At 35.1% G+C, this 20,110-nt stretch overlaps 1 protein-coding gene across 1 annotated transcript in view; it reads left to right on the top strand.

The window, feature by feature from the left end:
* The window catches only part of FBN2 (fibrillin 2), a 266,492-nt gene that overhangs the window by 125,513 nt on the left and 120,869 nt on the right, over positions 1-20,110 (top strand). The window contains exon 8 of the mRNA XM_037800910.1: positions 10,182-10,307. Within this exon, the coding sequence (XP_037656838.1) occupies positions 10,182-10,307 (126 nt within the window). The remainder of the gene's footprint in view (positions 1-10,181; positions 10,308-20,110) is intronic.

Genomic DNA, 20,110 nt, shown 5'->3' with positions numbered 1-20,110 from the left:
ACATATTCTGATTCAAACATGTTAATATTTATTTAGATCCCAGGTAAATCATACTCTCTCCTGCCTCCATGTCTTTGTGTGTGCTCTTACCTCTGCCTAAAAAGAATATTCCATTTCGTTTTCCTTGCCTATTTTAGGCCTCTGTGTTACGTTTCGGTTTAATTGTCACTTTCTCCTGGAAGCTTTTCCTGACCCATTTCTACTCTGTGCTCCCTTTTCAGCCTCTACTTCTCCTAAGTTAGTATTTATCACACCAGTTTGTCACATATAATTCTGAACTCCTGGCCATCACTACTGGCTTCTGCAAAAGGCGTCCAGCAAGCCCATGACTTCAGCTCTGCTCATGCTTAGCAATTCTGCTTCTGGTCCAAGGAAATGTTTATCTTCTATTTTAAACCAGCTGGGTCTTTTTGTTTTTCCTCTTTTAATACATCATCTGTCACTGTTATGTGTCTGGAGCAGAAGGGAAGTACCAAAACATCTTGACTGCAAGTCAAAATCTGCATGTTTAATAAGCTGTCCAGGTGATTCTTATGCACATTGAAGTTTTCTAACATCTGTACTTTATTTTACACTATCGAGTAGGCTGAAGATACCTGACATGAACTTATTCAACCTCAGATTCTATTACTACATCCTCATTTTCCATTTCCCCTGCCTTGAATGAAGTGTCTTCCCATCTTTCATTGTTCGGTTCTGCACTTAATTCCATCACCTTTCTATACTCCTCCTAACTCTTGCCATAAATTTGTTCATTTTCTAGCTACAAGCTCTTCTCTTTCCTGACTCTTCCTCTTTACCTACAATTGAGGGCAGGCTAAAACACATTAGCACCAAACCTCCATCTCTCAAGTCAGGTCACACTATTCTATTTCTTGCTTAGTCTGTACCAGCTATCTCAAATTCCTCATTTATTTCCTACCCTTTTGTAAATTGCTTTTGTTCACTTGAATCCCTCATAGTATCTGCTATTCTCAATTACTCTGTTTCTTCTTAAATATCCTTCTTTGATATATTAGTTTTCTATTGCAGCTATAACAAATTATCACAAATTTAGTAGCTTCAAATGACACTGATTTGTTTTCTTAGAGTTCTGGAGGTGAGAAGTCCAAAATGGTTCTCACCAGGCTAAAATCATGTTTTCAGCAGAGCTGCATTCCTTCTGGATTCTGTAGGGGAGAATTTGTTTTCTTGCCTTTGCAGCTTCTAGAGGCTGCCTGCATTCCTTGGCTTGTGGCCCTCTTCCATCATCAAAGCCAGCAACATAGCATCTTCAAATCTCTCTTTAATCTAACTCTTCTGCCTCCTTCTTCCAATTGTAAAGACCCTTGCAATTGGACCCACCCACATAATCCAGGATAACCTCACCAGTTTAAGGTCAGCTGATTAGCAACCTTAATTCCCCTTCGCTGCATGAACTAACATATTTATAGGTTCCAGGGATCAGGACAATTAGGACACAGACATAATTGTAGGGGCTGGGGGGCAGAAGTGGACATTATTCTGCCCACCATACTTGACTTCCATGAAACATAAATAGCTTTTCTATACTCTGGTGACCTCTCTTTCCTTTTCTATTATCTTCACTTGCTTCTCTTCTTCAAAATGAATGTATTCCCTTAGTAACTATCTTTAGCATCTTCTCTTCTCGTTCTTTATATTCTCTGTCTAATTGATTTTATCCATGGCGGTAGTTTCATCTATCTCTAACCATAATTGCCAACCACTTTCCAAAGTTCTACCCTGAACTTTCCAGTGTTTTCTAGATTTTGTTAGCTTAAAATGTTAATGATGAAATCATAAACTTCCCCCCAAATCTTTTCCTGGCTTCACTGCTTTTATTACTGTAAGCTCAACATTGAAACCTTACTGCCCATCTCCCTTATTCCTGCCTTTACTTTCAGGATATCCTCTGCATTTATTTTTTTCTCTCCTAGACCCACCCTCATAAACTGGAGCTTAGGCTATGTCATCACCTCTACTATCCCTAATCCCATCTTAGCCCTGCCCTGTTTTTCCTATCAGCATTGGCAGATATCCCTGCCAAAAATGAATTGCTAATTGTTCTCTTTCCCTGATTGAAGATCTTAAGGGCTCAATTGCCTACAAATAAAGGGCAGAATCCTGAGAATGACATCCTAGGCTTTTCACTTAGCTTTCTAGTTATATCTTCTACTCTCTTAAAAATGCCCTGAGCTCATGAGAATCTACTGCTCATTCCTCATCTATGCTTTAATTGGCCACTTCTATACATTGGCTCATATTATTTTCTCCATCTAGAAGGACCTTCTTTATTTTAGCTGAATGTTGAAGTTGTACCCTATTCTTAAGGGTCCTTTATCAATTACCGTGCCCTCCAAAACCTTTTCCTGAATTTCATAATTGAATTGTGATATTATATTATTTATAGCATGTTGTTGGGCTTCTCCTTTGGAATCAATCATATAATGCCTTGTTTTTTAATTATTCGCTTCATAGATTATACATTCATAGAGGTAAGAGATCATATATAATTAGTGCATGGTATGTGGTGAATCAGAGGCCATCAGTCAACAATTATTCAATGAATTCATGAATGAATAATAGTAGATTCCCAGTTAATATGTTTATTTGATAATTTAAGGAAAAGTATTTGAGTTTTAAAAAATGAATAGCATTTTTGTTAATTACAGTTTCTTTTATTTCAAACAAATTATTTGTTTAAGAAATTTTTAATGATTCATTAGTTACGCTCAGCAAGATAAATTTTCCATTTTGTTTAAATTTCAGTCTGATTCATCCTTTTACCATGAGAATATCCTAGATCGAAGCATAGAATATAGCTAAAACAAATATTTTCCCGTTGGAATAAAGGTTAAACAGAATGATAATTCAGAAATTTGATAATTATCCTCCCTAGCTTTAACATATACATTTATCTGTTAAGAAAAAAAAATTCACAAGAAGACTCTAGAGTTGATAGTTGCATACTCCCCTACAAAGAACTTGTTTATAAGAGAAAAATCATGGCATGCCCTGGCTGGTCTGCAAAAGTTAATATACTAGCTTTCTTAGTTATAATAATTAATAATAAGTAAGGTCTGCTCCAGTGTTTGATGGTTCATATAAGTTAAGAAAATCTGAATTCAGTTAGAAAAGTATATGGCATGGAAGTGCAGGACTTCTAGAAGTAATAAACTTGGTATATAGTCTTTCCCCAGCAAAACAACAACATAACTGGTGAATGGTATTTAAAGGAGGGAGGAGAGGCAGGAAAAAAAAAAGTTTATTTAAAGCCTCTGGAAATTCTAATGGCATAACAACAAATGGAGAGACATAGAAATATCAATTCAAAATAATCTACTAAAACTTAGTAAAAACAGTGAGAATGTGTGACATTTGAGCCACAACCCGCCCACCTACCACTCCTTTCCCATCTCTTGATTACAGAAGCTCTACCTGGGTGCTCCACTCCAGGCAGGTGTAGCCAAGAAGTGGGGAGCTACCTCTCCCCCCAGCTACCAATCTGGGGTTGTGGTTCCATCCCAAGAAGGGCAGGCTCCCTGTGTTTCTCATCTCCACCCCCTCACCAGCCTGTGTTGTAAAAGTTCTTATCCAGGAAAATGCAACAGAGAAAAAAGGTCTTCCTTCCCTACCCGGATCCTACTTGTAGGATGAAAGCACTCGAGATGCAATAGGCTGAGAATAGTGGGGTCCCAGATGCAGGGAGAAGCAAACCAAGTAGACCAGGTACTGCCCACCTCCCTGCCCCCAATGCCTGCTGGCAGAGCAGCGATATCACTCCAAGAAAAGTAATCCCTGAACCCCAGCTTCAAGGCAGTACTTAGGGAAAAAGCTGGGCCATATGGTCTAAGAGCCCCAGAGCTCTACCTGAAGGGACTGACTTTATTTGGAATGGAAAAGAGAACTCCATGCCTAAGGGAGATAGAGACCTTGGTGGAGAGCAATTAAGGAGGATCCTGGTTGCAGCCAGAAGTTTTTAATAGAGAGAATTTGAGAAAGAGACAGCCCAGAAGAGCCCTCCTGGGATCACAGCCAACTCTGGGATTTGGAGAGGTTGTACGTGTGTGCTGGGCACCACTCACTCAGGAGCAATCAGAGCAGAACGTGTAGCAGACTTGAAAACAATTCCCAGTGCACATACAGACCCATTAAGACAGGGCTGAACCTTCACTCACAAAAGGGGCTTAAACACGACCTCTGACCAGACAGACTGAACAATAAGCTACTCTGATGCAGGGGAAACTCCTAGCAATCCAGACATAAAAATAGTAGCAAGTCCCCCCTGGGCAGTATAAAACTGTGTGCATGCCCAGGCTATGCTCTCTCAGGAGAGACTGGAGAGGGAACCACTAAGCTACTAGTCACTGACTGAATGTGAGGCAAGAAACCTTAAATTCTCAAAAGCGTGATTCCAGGCCACACACATCTCCAACAGTAAAGGGTAAAACATTGACCTGGCTAACAGGCCTTAAGTACATTTGACCAATAGGTGCCCTGTGCTATCTATAGGAGATACATTTTAAAAACCAAAAAGTATACATATGTTGAAGGTTAAAGGATAGAAAAAGATACATCATGCAAATACAACCATAAAAGAGCTATAATGGCTAAACTAATATCAGGTAGAATATACTTTAAACAAAAATTATGTTACTAAAGATAGCATGGAATATTTATTCCATGCTATCTTTAGTAACATAACAATTAGAAACATACTTATTCACCTTAAAAGAGAGCACCAAATACTTGAAGCAAAACTGAAAGAATTGAAGGTAGAAATAGACATTTCAACAGTTATAGTTGGTGAATTTATTACCCCACTTTCAATAATAGATACACAATGAGGCATAAAATCAACAAAGAAATAGAACCCTGAATGACACTATAAACTAACCACCTGAAAAAAATCCTATTGAACACTTCACTCAAAAACAGCAGCAATATGTATGGAAAATTTTCCAGTGTAGACTATATGCTAGTCCATAAAATAAGCTTGAATAAATAAAAAAAAGTATTGAAATCACACAAAAAATACTCTCCAACCACAGTGGAATCAAATGAAATTAATAACAGAAGGAAATTTGGGCAATTCCCAAATAAATGGAAATTGAACAACCCATTCCTAAGTAACCAGTTGTTCAAGGAAGAAATCACAAGGGAAATTAGAAAGTATTTCATATGAAAACAAAAATAAAGTGTACAAAATTTATGGGATGCAGCTGAAGCAATCCTCAGAAGACAATGTATGGCTTTAAGCATATACGTTGTATTAAAAGGGAAAGGAAAAAGGAAAGCTCTCAAATCAATAACCTCTAACTCTACTTTAACAAATAGAAAGAAGAGCAAACTAAACCCAAGGCAAGCAGAAGGATGGAAATAATAGACTAGAGTGGAAATAAGTGAAATAGAGCTTAGGAAAAATAGAGAATAATAACAAAACCAAAAGATCAGCAAAATGAACAAACCTTTAGCTAGACTGATCAAGAAAAAAAGAGAATAGTCAAGTTACTCAAATAAGGAATGAAAAGAGGGATCATCACTACAGACCTATGAGAAATAAGCAGGATTATAAAGTAATACCATGAACAATATGTATACAAACAAATTATTTAACTTAGATGAAAAGGACAAATTCCTAAAAAGACACAAACTACCAAAACTGACTCCAGAAGAAATATGAATCTGAGTAGATTATAACAAAAGAATATAAAGAACAAAGAGATCAAATTAGTAATTTAAAAACCCTTTCACAAAGAAAAACCAAACCCAAATGGCTTCAATGGTGAATTCTACCAGTTAAAGAACTAATACCAATATTTCACAGACTACTCTGAATTCATTCTACAAAGACAGTATCATCCAGATACTAAAACCACACAAACATAACACAACACAAGAAAACTACTTACTAATACCTTTATGAATATAGATGCAAAATTATTCAAGAAAATATCAGCACATCAATTCCAACAACTTATAAAAATGATTACACATCATGACCAAGAGAGATTTATCCCAGGAATGTGAGTTGGTTCAACGTCTGAAAATCAATTAATGTAATACACCATATTAAGTAGAATAAAGAATGAAGGACAAAAGCCATATGATCTTCTCAACAGACACAGAAAAGGCATTTGACAAAATCTAGCACCCTTTCATGGTAACAATACTTCACAAACTAGGAATGGAAGGGAATTTCTTCAACCTGATAAGGGGCATCTGTGGAAAACCACAGATAACATCATAATTGCTAGCAAAATACTGAATTATTCTCCTAAGACTTGGAACAAGACACAATGTCCGCTCTTGCCACTTCTATGCAACATTTTACTGGAGGTTCTAGCTAGTCCGATTAGGAAAAAAAAAGATAAAAGTGGTATCTAGATTGGAAACGAATAAGTAAAAATCTCTATTTGCAGATGACATGCCTTTAGTGGATAATGTATCCCCTGAAGTGGATAAGGTATTCACTAAAAACTATTAGAACCAATAAATGAAGTCAGCAAGATTGCTGTATACAAGATCAATATACAAAAATCTGTTTTATTTTTATACACTTGCAATGAACATTCCAAAATGAAATTAAGAAAAGAATTCCATTTATCATGGGATCAAAAAGTAGAAAATACTTAGAAATAAATTTAACAAAAGAAGTGCAAAATTTGTACAGTGAAAACTACAAAACATAATTGAAAGAAATTAATCATCTAAGTAAATAGAAAAAACATCTCATGTTCATGGAATGGAAGACTTAATGTCGTTAAGATGGCACTGCTCCTCCAATTGATCTATAGGTGTAAAACAATCTCTGTCATAATCCCACCTTACTCTCCTGCAGAAATTGACAAGCTGATCTTAAAAGTCTTATGGAAATTCATATGCCAATCACGTATCTGACATGGGACATTTAAAAGAACACTTAGAATTCCATAATAAAAAAGACAACTCAGTTTTTAAAATGAGCAAAATATTTGAATTCATATTTCCCCAAAAACGATAACAAAAGGCCAATGATCATATGAAAAGATGCCCAACATCATTAGTCATTAGGGAAATGCAAACCCAAATCACAATATTATATTACTTCCCACCCACTGCAATAAAAAAGACAGGTAATAACAAGTATTGCCAAGTGTGTGGAGGAATTACAATGCTTATTACTAGGGTGAATGTAAAATGTTAGAACAGCTTTGGAAAACAGTTTGGTGTTCCTCAAGAAGTTAAACATAGAGTTAGTTACCATATGACCCGAGAGAGATGAAAACATATGGCTGCACAAAACTTGCACATGAATATTCATGGCATCTTTATTCTTAACAGCAAAAAAAAAATGGAAACAACCCAAATATCCATTAAATAATAAATGGCTAAATAAAATTTGATATATCCACACAGTGGCATATTATTTGGCAATAAAAAGGAATGAAGTACTAATACATGATATAACATAGATGAACCTTGAAAGCATTATGCTAAATGAAAGAAACCATCATGAAAGACTACGTGTTTTATGATTCTATTTATATGGAATATCTAGAATAGTTAAATCTATACAGTCAGAGACTAGATTAGTGGTTGCCTTGGGCTGGAGGAGAGGAGGGGGAGTGACTGGTAATGGGATGGAATTTCTTTTGTGGAGATGAAAATGTTCTAAAATTAGGTGGTAGTGATGATTGCACAACCCTGTGGATATACCATTGAATTGTACACTTTAATTGGGTGAATTGTATGATATGTGAATTTTATTTCAATATAGTAAGATAAAATATATAAAATGAAATTCTGAACACAGTTGACACATACCATGTTTAGAAAACCTGAAAATGGGACGGCCAGACATTAATTTTCCATTAAAATTTATTTTGTCATATTGCTAATGACATATGGCTTAAAGAGCTTCTATTACAAATGAGCTTAATTTAATACATTCTAAACATAAATGTTAATACTAAAGCTTAAATTGCTGTATAAATATGGGTAGAACTGCATCGAAATAGTGTTTTAATTGGTTAAAAAAAAACTATTTTTTTATCTTTAAATTTTTGGTGGGAGTCTAGCCCCAAAATAAATGAAAAGTATTCTGTTTTTCACATGGAATCCTTAAATACTTCACTGGGAGCCTTTTCCATGTAATTAGTTTGAAATGAACTTTTTAAGGTTTCATATTTAATTATAAGGGGAATTGTTAAACAAATAGTTCAAGTTTTTGAACAATGAAACTTTTAAAACAAAACCCACGAATGCAATATCACTCCAAGCATTCTTCTTCTATGTCCCAGATTATTGTTTGTCTCCCCCCAGTCCCCGCCCAAAAGAAAAATGTCAAACTTCTTTTAAAACTCTTTTTGTTGTTAGGGAGAGTATTTGGAAGTAGAGCACAGAGAATTTCTTTATCATGAAAGGAAATGCCTGAAAATATGAGTTAATGCTTAAACGAAAGGGTTGAGGATCCTAAATTTTAAAAATTTGGCTTAATCCTGGGCTCTGTAAGCACCTCAGACAGCAAGCTTTGTTCCTTCACTTTGTACTGCCTCCTGCTCACTTTGTGCTACTTTTTTTGTGTCTTCCTTGTCCCAAGGAGATTGGTCAGTTTATTTGGTGGTTAAAGTGTAGCTGTCCTCATTTCATCTCTCTTCTGAGTCCATGTGCAGTTTTATTAAGATGCACTGCCCAAAGATAGCAACAGGTCCTAATTTTGCACACATGGTCTCATTTTGTTGGATTATGTCTGATATGGTAACTCTTTCACCACATTATATATTTACTCCTCATGTAGTCAATTCATGTTAGAATTCTCATCTCTCTTGGGGAACTGGTACATTTTAATTTGTACCACTATGCCTTCAGCAGCTAACTGTAAAGCCTCAGATGAAGATATTATTTCAGAGAGTGTCTGAATCTGGTAATTTTTTAAATAAGAACATGCCAAGAAGACTCACAAGCATATGGTTATTTCATGATACAGCTTGAAGGCAAGACTGACTTGTCAAAATAAATGAAAAAAAAAAAACAAAACAAAACATGAATAGACCAATATAGGAATGCAAGAAAGGCATTCCAATCATTTTTTTTTAATTGTGGGGTTTTAAAAATATTTTCTTTGTCTTTACAATAAAAATGTATGTTTTTTCCTGTCTTTTTTCTTGACATATTCTTTAAAAAAAAATCCAACTCTGAAAAATGGAAAGCTCAGGTTTACTTAGACTTTTCAGTAATTATCTATGTTTACGGCTCATATAATTGTTCTCTGTATTCATTGCCTTTTCTACCTCTTTTCCTTAAAAGAGGACAACCAACTCCTCTGGCATCTGTGGCTGGATTTTCCTCACTATGGCTCATTTCCTTTTAAATGTATTAGCAATCAGTTCCCTGTGTACCTAATTGCAATTTGTCTTTCCACCTTTATCTTTTGAATTAGAAGAGAAACACATTTAAATGTATATAAATTGCCATATTCTCTGCTTTAGGGAAAGTTTAAAAGAAAGCAGACATTTTGTTAACGTAAAAGTAAATAGAATATTGTCAGCACTGAGTTGGCTGAGTGGATAAGAGAAGGTACAATAGGGAAACTGGACACTTCCCAAAGCCTTGCAAATGTGCCCTTTGCCATGTTTCTGTATTGGTTTAAATTAATGTTAATTCCTAGAACATTAAAATATAGCCATATTCAAAGGTATGTACAAAAACATATCCCAAAACCAAACAGAAAACAAATTATCAAACCCTCCATTGATTCAAATAATTAGCAGGAAAAAAGCCTTCCATCTTCTAACATTTAAAAATCTTTCAGAAAGATTTTTAAATATTTTAAAAAGTAATCTGTGTATGTGTTTTTTTAGAGGCTCTGATAGAATAACTCCCTAGCCAATGTAGAATGGAAACTAAAACATTGACATCTTTGTTTATTTCCAATTTAAATTGCATTTGAAAAAGAAAAAAGGATATAGAGTTTTGCTTTAGTTGGCCTTGTTTTACTGTCATGGGAGTTTACTTTCATCTCAGTTCCCATAGATATGTGTGAGAAATTCTTTACGGCTGAAACAAGAGTATCTTCAGGGTTATATGATCTGACCTAATCAACCATGAGTGCTCTCATGCTCTTTTTAAAAAAAAGTCCCTTTTAAAAGCTATTTACTAAAGGCTTTTCTCAATCATCTTCTCCTTCCTTCCTTGATTAGACATCGATGAGTGCAGCGTCGTTCCTGGGATATGTGAAACTGGTGAATGTTCCAACACCGTGGGAAGCTATTTCTGCGTTTGTCCACGTGGCTTTGTAACCTCAACAGATGGTTCTCTGTGCATTGGTAAGCATCATATTTTGAAGGTACAATACACTGCTTCTTTTTAAGAACAGAACAGCCCAAGCAGGTATGAAGATGGCAATGATTATAAAACCATTGAGGATATGACTGAAAGAGTTGTTTATAATAAACGGTACCACTATTGAGGGATTGATAGACCAGGTGCTCTTTGCAAAGAAGACTGCAGTTTCAGAAGCCATCTGGGTTTGTTTTATGTTGTCAGAGTCATTTTTGGAATGAAGAAAGACTTCCTCAAGACATTGATCTTGCCCAGTGTTAGAGACACAAAGGCATTAGGAAGACTTTAAAAATGTTCTTTGGGAGGCAGAATGTAGTAATTAAAGGCTCTTTTGTTGCTATTAAAAGTGTCATCCATGTAGCCAGCATCTTATTTACTGAGAGCTTGTTTGTTCTAGTAAAAATAGTTAGAAGAAAAGAATTTGACACCTTTAATTTTGTGTTTTAAGGATATTCCAGTTAAAGCCAGACATATTTGTATGCTCTCCTCTATTTGTTTAGAAAGATGAAGCAAAGCTTCTCAGTCATGGTGTAGTTCATCCATTATCAGGCATCTCAGAGTTCTGTCTTGCTGGGAGCACAGTGATTATACAATGCCCTTTCACACATGTTCATGGCACAGTGAGCTACCTTTATATTTCCCTCCTTGAGCCTTGAGCCTAGTCAATTCCAACTTTAACTAACAGTAGCTAGAAACAGGAGAAAGTTGCACCATTCTCTTCAGGGGCACTGAAGAATCACGTGGTGCAGGAATTAGGGAAATTATTTCAGCATCCAAAGAATGGGGTTGCTCAGTCTACTTGAGAGCAGCAGCTCAGTGATAACCTCCCACCCCCACTAGGCTTGTCAGCTACTGGCTGCCAGGGCCTCTAGAGGTTCTGAGGATGGTACCCAAGTGAACTGGCTTGATGCTATGGAAATATAGAGAACCAAGGATGTAAGCTGTAAGTCCTAAGCTACCAAAAAAGGGTCTCTAACCTAAATTCTTTGGATAGTATGTGCTGATATTTCATACAATGTGTTATGGCCATCCAACAGTAAATATGACAGATGTAGAGCCTGCCGTTGTAATATGACAGTATCATCATAAATTATAATAAAAGAGTAGTAATATCAGTAAGAAGAAGCCATGGAATTAGCAGGAAAAATAACAGCTACCATATATGGAATACATTCCATGTGGGAGGCACTGGACATGTACATTACTTCATTATCTCATAGCTGTTGGGCCTTGAGAAAGCTAGTAACCTCTTTTTGCTTCAGTTTCTTCTTGTAAGTATTCAATAAAGCATTCTTCATTGATAGTAGTACTAGTGATGTGAGATGCCAGGCATATATTATGTAATGTAATACTTACAACAAGCCCAGTGTATTTCATATTTGCACATGAAGGAAATGTGGTTTAGAGAGGGTGAATTGCACAATTTTGCATGGCCAATAAATGGAGTCGAATTTCAAACCCAGGCCTTTCTGCCTCCTGTGGCTGTGCTACTATGATGTGACACTGCCTCCATACCTACTTTAAGGTGGCAGCGACCCAGTGCCTAGATGTTCCATCTCTGTCCAGCATTTATCTCAGCAAAATAGTTCCCCATCATGAGTGGTTTCTCTATAACCAAGCTCACAGTCTGCCTTGAGAATCAAGATGTCCATTTGGAGCCTTAGTTTCTTGTCTTTGGATGAAAATTATTTGTCCTTTGTAGATGAATCTGATTTTCTGTCTTACATACGGTAAATCCTTTTTCATGAAATATTAGGTCTGTAAAACTGAGAAAAGTAACTATTTGTGGAATTGATGTTTCCGCTTGGCCCACTACATGGTGAGTCTGTTTCAATCAGCATAATTTTGCAGTCAGCTGTTGAAAAATAGTAGAACTACTTACATTCAGCTTGATTTTCTTAATCAATCAATGTAGGAAAATAATGTACATGCACCAAAAACAATCATTAGCTTAGAACAGGCGTAGACTTAGCTTTGTAGGAGAAATGTCACTTTTGGAGTCATCATTGAACATAGCTGAATGCCATAGACCATGGATTCAGGAAACTAGTGTCCTAGAAGTGGAGATATGGCTGGCTATGTAGGTGAGGTTATTACCATGAAGTTCTGGAAATACCATATCAGGTGTATATATTTAATATATATTTAGTTTGGTAGGAAATGGAAGTAATTGAAGAGCTTTGAGAATGAATTGAAGTGGGGAGTGAGAAGAGACAGAATTGGTTAGGAGGCAGAATTTGCCATAACACATGTTAGTGTTTTATATTATACTTCAAAATTATTTCCTTCTATTTGATTTCTTAAATTTCTCAATCTTTCTCTGGTTGAATAAAACATGCATTCATTTTTTTTTTTTTTTTTGCATTGAAATGAAAGGAAGAGTATTTTTATATTCAACTAATCAAAATCAAAATTCCTAATCATTTACTGAGGTGGTTCTTCAATTTGGTTTAGCTTTAAATTATGAGAAAATCTCTTTATTTCTTGCCTCTCTGATAGAGTCCTAAATCTTCCTGGACATTCAAAGTCCTTTAGAATCTAACCCCTTCCCACCATGCACTTACTTTTCTCTTATTGCCATACATGACCACACTTCCATGCATTTCCCATATTAGGCCTTTTGGTTTCCCCTTCAGTGCCAGTTAAATCTTACCTGTCCTTTAAATCCCAAATCAGATGTCACCTTTTCTTCATGGCCATCCCTAATAGCCTACATTGTCTTCCTGCACAAAACTAATCAGCTCCTCCCATATCACTTTATTTTTTCTTCATTTCAGGTTTATCATATTGTTGCAGGTAGTTGAGTTTTCTTTGCAAATGGCCAGAGTCTAAGCTCCATTAGGTCCTGCTGGTGCAGCTTCATGTGCCCCAAGCCTTACAAAGAAACTTGCATAAAAGTTCGTGCTCAGTAAATCTTTTCTGAGTGAATAAACAAACCAACATATGAAAGAATGAGATGATACTGACTATAAGAACTTCATGTTGGTTAATAACTACTTTGCCCCATTTGCCATCCTAATGGCATGGTGGTACAGCAGGTGGTCCCAGATGCCCAGGTTGTCCCAGCTGCCCAGGTGGTGGGATCCTGCTTGAACTCCAGATTGCTAGACCACAGGAAGTCCTGTGCTCACCAGGAGTCCCCATTCAGTATCAAACCTACAAACAAAAGAAAGCCCCTAAGGAGGGGAGAATGATCTCCAAAATTACAAAAGCGATATTAAAATCAAGTAAGCAGCTTCAGAATTTTTTGAATAACTGTATTACTTTTGGACTAAGTATGTGTTTTCCATATATGAGAAAAAATATATTTTACATTTTAATGTGTAAGAGAACTTAGGCTTTGATTTTCAAAATAACTGAGTCTGTGTTTTCTCAGATTGAATTTATTTATGATTGAATTATATATGTCATGGATATTTCCATCCTATTTATTTTGTAACCACATATATGCTAACAATAATGAGCTGGATGAACTCAAAACTTTTTCTTGAGTATAGAGCTGCATGTTATCTGCAGCTTTAGTCCAAGAGTGGCATATCTGAAGGTTGACCTAACTCCTTATTCTAGTACACACAAATATCCTGATGCATATTATAATACATCAATAAGCTGCCTTTTTCTTTTATGTCTAGGAAAACAGTTTCATATGGCAGGAGACTTTAGCTTGGCATTTTGATTATAAAAACAGAATATGTTTTTCCTTTTCATTATTTGTTAAATATAAAAGTCAAATTCCTAATTTATTTTATCTAGTTTGTTTAAACAGGTTTTTAAAAATATCCAGAAAAGAGCTTTTCTTTTTTAACATACAGTGCTGTAGTATATGTGAATTCTAAAAGGAGTTGAAACAGCCCTAATAATCTTTTTTTCTTAACTCATTTTTAATAGCAATATTTAATGTGCCTTATGGCATTTTGGAATTCACTATCATTGTAATATCCATGGCATTATCAACATCTAATTTCCACATTGTAATATAGGCACAGAGGAATGACTAGCAAACAGCAATGAGTGCATAATGAATTGACAAACAGCAGTTATCAAATTCTCTGTACAAGGTAAGATGTCTGCTGCTTTTGTGTGCAGAGAGCTAGCAGGGACCTTAAGTCAGCAATAAGTCAAAATACTGAGTAAGAACTTAGAAATTCTTGTAGTAATATAACATTTTCACATATCCCAGTGCATTTTCCTGTATTTTGCTGAAGTTTCAGACCACAACATTGCCTTGGAGCATTCTTGAGAAAACAAAACTTGAACATATAATGTGAAAATATTTATAATCATATAAGAGAAAGTTTGAAGCCTTGGGTGATTAATTTCCAGATAGTTTTTTAAAAGTCAGTAGATGCTGTAAGTAAAAAAGGAAAGACTGGTTATTATAGCTGGAATTCATGAGGAGTTGAGCATTGAGATAGATCTTGAAGAATGGGTAGGAGCTAGATAAATGGGGGTAAATAAGAGTGCCCCAAGTAAGCAGAATGGTGCTAGCAAGATTACAGATGCTGAAAATGTTTAAGTGGGCTCAGGAGACAGTGAGAAGAGCCTGTCTGCAAAAGAGAGCTAGTAAGAGAGTACTTGAAAAAAAATGAACAAGATGGATTGAAATTAAGAATTCTTTTGCTGAAGTTTCTAAACTGCCATGCTAAGGATTTTTGAGCAGGATAGAGGCAAAATGAGTGGAAAATAAACAGTTTTAAAAATGAGGAAGATTTTTCTACACTGACATGGAGTGATGGTGAGATTATGTTGTTTAAAAAAAAAAACAAGGCAGAGTGGTTTATATATTATTCAGCACTCTGTGTAATAGGTATTGATTATGTGCATGTGTGTGCAGTTGCAATAAAGCACTTGAAGGATAAACCCAAAACTCCCAAAAGTTGTTAATTAAAGGAGTAGGGAGACAGGGATGAAGTATATGGATTAGAATTTTAGTTTTGACTTCAGAATCCTATAAAATGTTCTGAGGGAACAGGGTTATCAGTTTTTATTAAGAATGAAATAGTGTTCTAGAAAGAGAAGTTTAAACAGTGAGGAAGAAAAACTTCACTACTTTAAAAGGAAGAAGTAAACCCAGGAACCACAATGATTCTGTTTCTTTCATTGCTCCTAGTTACTCTTGTATAATGTAAACACAAAAGCATATGTGAAAGGATTTTAATTTTAGGAGTAGCAGGAATCTTCAGTAGAAATCGGAGGGAACCCAGGCTAATGCCAGACCATCAGAGTGGCAGGTGCAGACATCCAGACTCAAGGGATGATGGCTGAGACGATGGTGGCTTTTTATCAAACAACTCCTGTCACTAGTATTCTGGCCTGGGCTAACTTCATCAGTGTTTTCTGCCTGAACCTTCATTTCTTTTTAACTTTTTGTTTTTAAAAAATTTCAAACTTACAGCACAGTTGCAAAAATAATACAACCCCCATACAGAGAACCCCAGTTACTAAGATCCACAATTTTTAATATTTTTCCACCTTTGCCATATCATTCCATCTATCTGTCTATCTGTCTATCTATCTATCTATCTATCTATTTTCTGAACATTTGAGAGCAGGTTGCAAACATCATACTCCTTGAACACACAATACTTCCATGTGTATTTTCTACAAGCAAGGATGTTCACTTATGTAATCACCTCAAGTGCAATTATCACGTTGAAGAAATTTAACAATGATATAAAACTTACATTCTAAATTCCAATTTTTTATGCACCAATAGTGTTCTTTTGAGCCATTCTTAGATCCCATTTAGCATCATGTGTTGCATTTGTCATTATCTCCTTAGTATCTCTTTCTTTCCTTTTTTAAAAATTATAAACAAATATATACAACCCAATCTTCCCATTCCAGCCCTCCCAAGCCTACCATTGAGTGAGATTAATCACATCCACAATGTTGCAGTACCCTCACCACCATCTATTACTAGAACTTTCCCTCTACCCCCCAAACAGAAACTCTGCACTCATTGCCTCTGCCCCCCCAACCCCCCCACCCCCACCTCCGCACCGTAACCTTTATCTGCTTTTTGTCTGTGTAAGTTTGCATAGTCACTGATATTTTCTTTGTGGTTTCCATGGGGCTTAACTATAACATCTTAAAATTATGACAGTCTTTTTTCTTTGATACAAACCAAACAACTTCAATAACTTACAAAAACTGTGTTCCTATATCCCTCTGTACCCCCACCTTTATTTAGTTCCTGTCGCAAATTACATTTTTATACATTATGAGTCTAAAACCATTGATTTGTCATTATACTTTGTGCATTTGCATTTTAGATACTATAGGAAGTTGAAAGGGAGTTAAAAATTAAAAATACAATAGTACCAAGTTTTCATCACATTGTGTAATTAATCGTTAGTTCTCTTAAATCAAATTTAAACTAAATGTCAATCCATGAAACAAATTCTGTTAAAATTATCTTATTTTGTTTCAAGATAGATTTATATTTTAATCAGAGAAGGTGAATTGCTTCCTCTTTCTCAATGTGTCTGTGAAGGAGTCCATGTAAAGCTTGTTCAGGGAACGTAGTAAGGATGATAGAAGAGTAATAGATGAATAGACTTGTTTTCATGACTTATGACTTATCAGTACTGCAGTTTAACATGTACTAAGCATTAGAAGGATTTGTCCATATGATATAATAAATATGCTTCATCTGCCTTCACCTCGATGATTCCCTGTTTCTTGTGATGGTGTGCCTGTACAGTTCTTACTTAGTTCTACCAGGTGCCCCTTTTTTATTCCAGATATTCTTCCATATGACACATTTTTTTTTATCTTCATTTTATTGAGATATATTCACATACCACGCAGTCATACAAAACAAATTGTACATTTGATTGTTCACAGTACCATTACATAGTTGTACATTGATCACCTAAATCAATCCCTGACACCTTCATTAGCACACACACAAAAATAACAAGAATAATAATTAGAGTGAAAAAGAGCAATTGAAGTAAAAAAGAACACTGGGTACCTTTGTCTGTTTGTTTCCTTCCCCCATTTTTCTTTTTTTTTTTTTTTTTTGGGGGGGGTTGTTTTTTTTTTTTTTTAATCTTCATTTTATTGAGATATATTCACATACCACGCAGTCATACAAAACAAATCGTACTTTCAATTGTTTACAGTACCATTACATAGTGGTACATTCATTACCCAAATCAATCCCTGACACCTTCATTAGCACACACACAAAAATAACAAGAATAATAATTAGAGTGAAAAAGAGCAATTGAAGTAAAAAAGAACACTGGGTACCTTTGTCTGTTTGTTTCCTTCCCCTATTTTTCTACTCATCCATCCATAAACTAGACAAAGTGGAGTGTGGTCCTTATGGCTTTCCCAATCCCATTGTCACCCCTCATAAGCTACATTTTTATACAACTGTCTTCGAGATTCATGGGTTCTGGGTTGTAGTTTGATAGTTTCAGGTATCCACCACCAGCTACCCCAATTCTTTAGAACCTAAAAAGGGTTGCCATATGACACATTTTTAACACAGTGCTTTTTAAGGGCATGAAATTTCAGATACCCAGATTGAAAAGCCTAGGTTATAGACTCTGATTTGTTTTGAAATATACCTTTTTGGGAACCTTAACTATGACCACCACACCAGTCTGTATCTCTGTATTTCATCCCAGTATGTTTTTGGCTCAAAGGATTACATTGTTGCCTCCTTGTTATTAATAGGAGAGACTAATTGTAGAATTTATGAAGAAAGTTAGGATTGACTTTCCAATATTCTCTTTCTGCCTCTCCACCCTCTTGTGTAGGACTTGATTTCCTCCAGTACGTTACATAGGACTGACCAAAATTTTCCAAACTGTGTTGAATAATTGTTACTAATACTTTCTAAACTCAAAGACCCCTCTTTAATATCAAAAATGTTTTTCAGATCCCCTCACAATGATAACTTAGTATCTTTGAGAAAATACGTAAAAAAAGGCTACTGGGTATTTAGCAATGATTTTAAATTAATTTTTATTTTATTGATTACAACAGAATTTCCATAAATGTGGATATAGTAGTGCATACATATCATGAGGTGTTTTTTACTCACATTGCAAATAATGTTCAGTGTAAATATAGATCTTTGGACCCTTAACAATATCATTGTTGACTGCCAAAGTCTGGGGACTATATAGAATGGATTCCTAATTAGCACCAGCTATATTGTGCTTAGCATTTTTGTATGTATTACTTTATTTCCACTGTGATGTTACATTTGACCCATGAGTTATTTAGAAGTGTATGGGGCTTTTCTGGTTCTTTTTGTTATTAATTTCTAATTTAATTACATATATTGTGGTCAGAGAATATACTTAGATATTTCCCATTCTTGGAATGTTTTGTAAATCTTCCATGTGGGCTTGAAAGGATGTGTTTCCTCCAGATTGTTGAATGCAAAATTCTGCATATATCCATTAGATCAAACTTGTCGACTGTTCTGCTTGAATTTTCTCTATACCTATTGAATTTTGTATACTGTATCAATTACTGAAAGACTTGTGTGAAATATCCCACTGTGATGGTAGGTTTCTCACCCTCTCCATGTGGTTCTGTCAGTTTTTGTTTTATATACTGTAAGACCATGTTATAAGGTGATAAATATATTTTCCTAATGAATTGAATACTTCTTTAAGTATTTTTCTTTTCCTCTTGATATATTTCTAAATCTTTTTCTCTTTGTCTGTCTTATCTCATTATTTTTCATCACACTTGGGAGTAGGAAGGGAAATTTAAATATATTCCTGCTGCATATTTTTCCTCTCCCTAATGATTTAAATGTTTCTCCTTTAAACAGCCTAAAGCTGGAGTTTTTGTTTTATTTTTGCCCACCTGAAAATCTTTATCTTTTTTAAACTGAGATGTAAATCTGTTTGTATTTATTATAGTTATTGATAGATTCATTTGTATTTCTATAGTCTTTGTGCTTCCAATTTATCTTGCTTTTTCTGTTACTTTTTTCCCCTTTTTGATTTCTTCTGGATTTCTTCAGGTTTTTTTTCCCATTCTCCATTCTTTTTCCTCTATTGTTTAATTGTTTATAAGTTATATGCTTCATGTCTGTTGTTGTTTTTAATTTATTTATTTATTATTATTATTTTTTTGGTTATCCCAGCTGTTTTAAGACGCATATCTAAAGTCTAAAATCAATCTGTATTTTTCCCATATCCAAACAATAAAAAGAATATTAGAATGGTTTAACTTTGATGGTTTCTTAAGGTACAGAATTTTAGTTTGACACCGGTTTTAAATTCAATGTGCAGAAGATACTATTCCATTGTATTCTAACATCCATTGATGCTGTTAAGAAGTCAGCAACTGGTCTGAGTCTTCCTTAGCAGGTAATCTTGTTTGTTTTATTTTCTAGCTGCTTTAAAGATCTTCTTTTTTCTTTGGTGCTCTGCAGGTTCACAGTGATATAGCTAGTTGTGGATTTCTTTTTATTTATCCTAATTTGGAGTTATTGGGCTCCCTACATCTGAGGTGTCCTACAACATTGCTAGAAAGTTCTAAGCTGATATCTATTGAATATTGCTTCTTTCTCAGTCTGCCTATTACCTCATTATAGTATTCTTATTAGCTATATATCACTTTTTTACTCTTGTATCCATGTTTCTTAGCTTCTTTTTCACATTTTCCATCTATGATTTTCTGGAAATACATTAAAGGTAGTTATTAACATATATCTTTTAGTTTGGCAATTCTTTCTTCATCTATGTGTGATATGCTATTTAATGTGTTCACTAAGCATTTTATTTCAATTATTATAGTCTTCATT

This window comes from Choloepus didactylus, chromosome 13 (genome assembly GCF_015220235.1).
Source record: "Choloepus didactylus isolate mChoDid1 chromosome 13, mChoDid1.pri, whole genome shotgun sequence".
In the NCBI taxonomy this organism is placed as follows: Eukaryota; Metazoa; Chordata; class Mammalia; order Pilosa; family Megalonychidae; genus Choloepus; species Choloepus didactylus.
This window is presented reverse-complemented; position numbering and strand designations above follow the sequence as displayed.